Source organism: Carassius gibelio, chromosome A11 (genome assembly GCF_023724105.1).
Source record: "Carassius gibelio isolate Cgi1373 ecotype wild population from Czech Republic chromosome A11, carGib1.2-hapl.c, whole genome shotgun sequence".
In the NCBI taxonomy this organism is placed as follows: domain Eukaryota; kingdom Metazoa; phylum Chordata; class Actinopteri; order Cypriniformes; family Cyprinidae; genus Carassius; species Carassius gibelio.
Window position 1 is genome coordinate 20,503,975 of NC_068381.1, and position 6,799 is coordinate 20,510,773.

A 6,799-nucleotide genomic window follows, 5' to 3' on the forward strand; every position below is an offset into this window, starting at 1 on the left:
GAGTGTTGATATTTGATCAGCCTCAGGGATTTTGCCTCACACACAGTGTTCCACATTTTCCCTCATTTCCAGAGAGAAATTTCAGTTTCCCCATGTACAGGAAAACACTATAGCCAGAAACTGCACTGTATTACATACAGCTATACACAGTTTCCCCAAATATGTGAGCACATGAAATACTTATTGTATAGGGTATGTCTGATTTAAAACATTGTATGATTTATTGTTCACTGCCTGAAATAGTACGTATAACTCTCTTTTAACAGCATGGCAGGTAAATAACATATCTTAATCCACGCATGTATAACTGATCTGTCCCTATGGCATTTCATCCAGATGTTGCAGTCATGGCACAAATTTGTGACGGTAAGACATGGGAGAAGAGATGGGGAGACATTAAAAACAGAAGGAGTCTGCAGAAGCTGAAACAGTTTTGCCAAATCACACAACTGTTTGTATGTTGAGAGCCCTCAAGTTTAAAAACCCTTTATATTCAGACTGCTGGTCCTACATAGCAGTTTACTGACATTGCATTATGCCAAAGTACAACACCATGCTTAAGCAACTATTTACATTGATTATGTAACTAGCATGCAACCGTGCAAGACTTAATGTCAACCCCTACATGTTTTCTATGGATTTACGTATTTAACATATCTTTGAATGGCTATTGTATAATCTGAACTATCCTTTAAAAAACACAACACAGTATAGACAGTATATTATTACAACATTACGTAATATATTATTTAATTATACCTCACTATTCACATCATGGTATACTGATTAATTTAACAGAAATATTTGCACATTGCAAGATTTTTGCATGTAAAAAAAGCTGTTAATTATAAATACTGTAAAGCTAACCACAGTAAACATACAGTATTCCTTACTAAACATGTTACAAAGGAATGACATTTTGAGGTCTAATAGACATTGTAAACAGAACCAGCAAAACTACACTAACTTAACTAAAACTAAACCTTAAAAAAAAATGAATAAAATTTTCTATAATTGGTGGTCTTGTAATTAATGACAAATCATTCTGTCATAATTTGTTAACTATCACCCAGTAACAACCACATGCACATGGTTTTCCTTTTTGCGTGTTTGTCTTTGTGTTGATTGTATCATTCTGTTCAGTTAATTATCCTTGTTTTGTCAGTCTATTTGAGTTCCTGTATTTTCAGTTCTAGTTTTCACTGTCTTGTCTCTGATAATGTTGTGTTTTGGGATCCTGTTTGTTGGATCTTCTGTGTGTTGGATTAAAGACTTTAGAGACATTTTCCATCATCATTGTGTGTTTTAACATACAGCGTATCGTGAAGCCCCCAAATGAACAATCACATTTGATTTCCCTTGTGTTGAAACACAAAACTAGAAATCGCTGTGCATGTTTTTTCCATGCAAAAGCAATGCATAAGGACTGGGATTTGTTTTTGTTTTTTTTCATATCTCTCTGTTTCTCTCTCACACACACAAACTAGCACCAGTTTAAATCTTAATCATTTTATTGATATGATTGATATTGATTGTTTCTTTTCCAAAGTAGTGTCTGCTTCAGAAGTCTTGGAAAGTAGCAAAGTATGGACTGCTCATAGAAAACAATTATGGCATCCTTTTCAGTCCTTATTCATTGTAATTGCAATAGATAAGAGACAGACTTCAAAATTGTGTGCTTTTTGTGTTCCACAAATGTTAAAAGTGATTAAATAATGGCTAAATAATTTTTGGTTAATTTTTGGTTAAACCGTTTCAGGTAAACTATTCCTTTAACATAATACAGAGTCTTATTCCATGCTGAATGTTCTCTACAGATATTTACACTGGTTGGGTGGCTCAAGCATTGGGGAGTGGAATCATGGCTGCACCAGGCACATCAGGCATGTGATGAACATTGACAAAGTTTGAACCTCAGATGTTCAAAAGCTATGAGGATCATTCTAAGTGCATTCATACGCATTCAAAGACCAATGGACATGTCTGGGGACTTGAACAGAGACAGTGGCCAGGCTGGTCATATATAAAGCTTTCCATCAGGCCATGGCCAGGAATAAACACTGCTGGAAAAATAGATTCAGTACACTGAACTAGCTCCGGACTTTGGAGCATGCATTAATATATGACAGGGGTTTTTAACCCCTGGTTGAAAACCCTGGTTATACCAGTTTTATAATGAACCCAGATGCATTTATAAAAGTTGATAAACTTAACAGAAAAACAACAGAATGGTAAATTTAACTAGGTTGGTGATTGTGGTGGTCATCCATACAACATTGTTGTATGTAAGAAAAACAGTAAAATAAATAAATAAAATTATTATTATTATTATTATTATTATTATTATTATTATTATTATTATAATAAAACAAGATCTAACATTGTTTTATTTGTTTCAAACCTTTCAGACGTGTCATTTCCCAACCTGTATATGTTATGAAACACAAAAGACAGTAATTTGAATAATGTTGCCAACCAAACAGTTTTGATGACCATTGACTTACTTAGGCTACACTGTAAAAAAAAAAAAAAAAAAAAACGAAGGAAGTTTACTGGAGTATGTTTTACAATATATTATTTTCATTCAATGTGACGTTGGCGATTTACTACTGGGGGGGGGGGGGTTATAGATTATGACACCAAGAAGAAAGGCTCTCATCACCATCACTATAGTATCGGAGCTATATATTTAATTGTTTATTTGTTTGTTTGTTTATTTAGTGATTTATTAGACTCTCCGCTAGAGGACGCTAAACAACACTAACTCGCAAGAACTTCCAGTTCAACCGGAAGTAGTTTCTCACACACGTGAATTCAGACAGAAGCAGAAAATGGATTCTACCAAGTTAGCACCTTCGGAAAGTGTTTCCAAGAAAAAGGGGAAAACAAAGAAACTAAAGCAAAAGATAAAAGCCGACAAAGCTCCGAAGCAGGAGATGGAACAGGCGGAGATTGAAGTGACAGAAAATAAACCAGAGTCGGGAGCTTGTTTTCCTCCCACATTCAGCGTGTCTGAGATCAAGAACAAGCAGCGCAGACATGCGATGTTCCTCAAACTCAAGGAGGAGAAAAGAAAGGTGACATCTCATTAACACATACACACTTATTGCAGCTGTCACGATCGCATCATTTGGCTGTGTTTCAAAACCTAGCGAGCTGCCAGGATAGACATCAGTCTGGGCAGCACAAGACAGGACAATGATGATCAAATAGCCAAACGAGCATTTGATGACCAAAAAAATAACTTGTAAGTGAATTGGTTCACTGAGTAATGGTTTAAAACACCTTTTAGGAATGTACCGTGGCTCGCTAAGGTTTGGGACACAGCCTTAAATCATCAAAACCCCAACTCTGTAACATATTGTCAAGTTGTCGTTTATGTTTTTCAGCAAAAATTGGAACTCAAAAAGAAAAAGAAAAAAGAGAGAAAAGCTCTTGGAGATCAGGTATGTTTGGTGGACTGTTTCACAGCATCTGTAATCAGACTAGCTCTCATAAAACTTGATAATCAGTGAACTACATTAAAGGGATCCCTTCACCCGAAATTTAAATGTATTAATTCGCTCAACCTTCCAAACCTAGAAGTTTCCAAAAACATATGAAAGAAAAATAATAACAAATGTCTTTTAAACAAAACAAAAAAACACATGTTGAATTGCACTAACTGAAGCTTAAATAAACAACTGTGTTAAATGTCAACTTCTAAAAATGCAAGTTCTGAATATACAAGCCATTAAGGGCCAGAAACTATTCATATCCTTCAAAACATCTTCGGCAGAAGAAATAAACACAGACAGGTTTGTATGGAAGGAAAATAAAGACAAATGTAAAAAAAAACAACTGCACTAACTGAAGGAAAAAAATAATGCATTGCATTAACAGAGCTTGCATTTTAATTTCCATAGTACTTTTTTTATTCCATACTACTGAAGTCAATAAGGGAATAGCAACTGTTTGGTTATTCACTTCAAAGTATATTTTGTATTCAGAAACAAGAAACTCATAATGAACGGGAGTAAATTATGATATAATTCACTTTATGTAATCAAGTAAATTTATATCACAATTTCTCTGCAAAAGCTATTTCTTTGCAGTTAGAGATGGTCAATTAAAGTGAAATCTTGTAATAATATTATGGTCTGCCTATATGGTCTAAAAATGTAAGTGATTAAAAAAAGTCAGATGTTGCTTCAGTAAGCACTCTAAAGGTTTCATTCAGTATTCATCAGACTGATCTGAAAAGTAAGTTTTTGAATGATTTATTAAATGGAGCATTATATTTTTGCTATAAATGTTATTTTTGTCTTGTCACATTCAGCTCAGACTATGGACTTGTTCACAGCTTGGGTTAAAAGCATTACTTTGATCAAAACAATACTCACATTTCTACCGGTGTATCATTATAATTGCCCATCTTAATTGCATTTGTGGCAAATTAAACAGTTTGTTGCTAGAGAAATTTGTCAGTCCATTTTAATTTGGTTGCCTTGTTTTCTTTATTGGTGTTTCCACACATTTTCTCTTTTACAGGCTCCACCAAAAGAAGTTCCCAAGACAATAGAAAACCAGAGAGTATATGATGAAACTACAGTCAACCCAGAGGATGAGGAGGTGATTTGTGAACCCTATTCCAACTGCTGACTGCTTCAGACCTCATTTACACTTCTGAACCTAACCTGGAAATAATATGTTTGAAATCCAGGTGGCTTTTGATGAAGGAACGGACGAGTTCTCTGCTTACTTCAATCGGCTCACAAATCCCAAAGTTCTCATCACCACTTCGGACAGGCCCAGAGGAGTGAGTTCAGTTTTCAGTTCAGTTTTCTAATTCGCTCTCGTTATAAATGAGAATTTTAGAATACGTGTGTCTTTCAGATATTTAGTTTTTATTGGTTCATGTCTGCCTGTTTTCAGAGGACCGTGAGGTTTTGTGAGCAGCTGGCAACCATGATCCCACATGCGCATGTGTACTACAGAAGAGGTCTGGCGCTGAAGAGAGTCATTCCACAGTGTATATCTAGAGGTTTCACTTATCTAATGGTGATCAATGAGGACAGAAAAGTGCCAAGTATCCTTTACTCAGGCTTCAGTATGTAACCACATGTTTAGATCTGTGAAATTCTGTTGTATCGTCGGCTTAATGAGATCATGAGAAGCAGCCACCGAATGCTACATGGAGAATTTTCCCTCACTTAAAGTATCACAGATGGTTTGGTTCTCTGTCACCTTCCTGATGGCCCAACTGCACACTTCAAAGTCAGTAGTGTTCGACTTCGCAAGGAAATGAAGGTTAGTCAATTATTGTTTTGTTTTTTATGTTACTGAATTGTAATTTAATGAAATTAGTCATGCAGTAAATTTTGATGGAAACCTAATTGCTGTTTTTCCTCACTAGAGAAGAGGTAAGGACCCAACGGAGCACGTCCCAGAAGTCATCCTTAATAACTTCACGACTAGACTGGGTCACTCCATCGGCCGGATGTTTGCTGCTCTGTTTCCTCATGATCCACAGTTTGTGGGCCGTCAGGTCGCCACATTTCACAATCAGAGGGACTTCATTTTTTTCAGGTTTCACAGGTAAATAGTCTCTCATTTGAAAGGGCTGTGCAATTATGAAAGCTTAGAGACGTGCAAGATGTGTTGGTGAGCTAAATTTAAATATACCCTTTGTGATCAAATTTCTTTTCATCTATAAACCACTGTAGATTCTAGTAAGTATTGTAATAAAAGTAGAGACATGTTCAGAATATCAATTAAGGTTCAAAAGTCTGACACTGCTTTTAGAGTCCTTATGTTGCATTGTTACATTTTAACTGGATAAAAATTATATACAAATTAGGAACTTCCACTTCTACATGACTGAATAAACTTTTGTATATCTTACAGGTACATCTTCAAGAATGAAAAGAAAGTGGGCATACAGGAACTAGGACCTCGCTTCACTCTTAAACTTCGCTCGTTACAGAAAGGAACCTTTGACTCAAAGTTTGGCGAATACGAGTGGGTTCACAAGGTCCGTTCTAAATCTACAATCTCACTTATGAGCAACTTTGCTTGTTTAAATGTGCTGTCATTTGTCAGTAATTTATATTATGTATCCATCACATATGATTAACTGCTCCCTTAAATGTTTCAGCGCCATGAGATGGACTCCAGCAGAAGAAAATTCCATCTTTGAGGGACAGAATGAAAACAGGACTTCTCATGAATATCTAAAAATCTTTTGTTATGGAACGAAAGAGTTGTAGAAATGCAAGCTTTGTCTTTACTGTATCATATTTTCTTCATAAGAATTTGTTCGTAAGAATATTATAACCAGGCTGGACACAAAGAGACTTGATGTGTCTTAAAGCATGACAAATAAATCAAGTAAATGTATCAATGCCTTTTTTTCCCATATTTGATTGAAGACATGGGAGGAAGAGGCAAATTTGTGAGTGTTTGTGATATTTCAGATCAAAAAGACTGTCTTGTTCGGTCTTGATTTTGCAATACTGAAGACATACACAAAATACATTATAGATTTCTGAACTTTTAATAAAAAGGTTTTCTAACAGTCTTTGTTTTAGTTTAGTGTTTAGTGTGTTTAACTGAATTTTTTTAGATCATCCTATAGATGGAGGAACTCTTCATAGCCTTGTGAAGATATGAAAGGTTTTTCACTTTTGCTTTGTTTTAAAATGATGTACATTTAAAAAAGTCACCATTGTGTGAAAGTCACTTCTTGTGTGCCACTGAAGTTTTATTCCTCTGATAAATGCTAAGTGTAATATTCAAATTGGGTAAAATATATAGATTT

The 6,799-nt window shown here is 35.2% G+C and overlaps 1 protein-coding gene across 1 annotated transcript; it reads left to right on the top strand.

Moving 5' to 3' along the window:
• The first annotated feature begins 2,767 nt into the window (after positions 1–2,767).
• rpf1 (ribosome production factor 1 homolog) lies at positions 2,768–6,556 on the top strand. Its single transcript, XM_052610363.1, has 9 exons — positions 2,768–3,077; positions 3,390–3,446; positions 4,531–4,611; positions 4,703–4,798; positions 4,915–5,068; positions 5,207–5,289; positions 5,396–5,577; positions 5,887–6,013; positions 6,137–6,556. The coding sequence occupies exons 1-9, from the start codon at positions 2,832–2,834 to the stop codon at positions 6,176–6,178; spliced, it is 1,068 nt and encodes a 355-aa protein (XP_052466323.1). The 5' UTR covers positions 2,768–2,831; the 3' UTR covers positions 6,179–6,556.
• Positions 6,557–6,799: the final 243 nt, after the last annotated feature.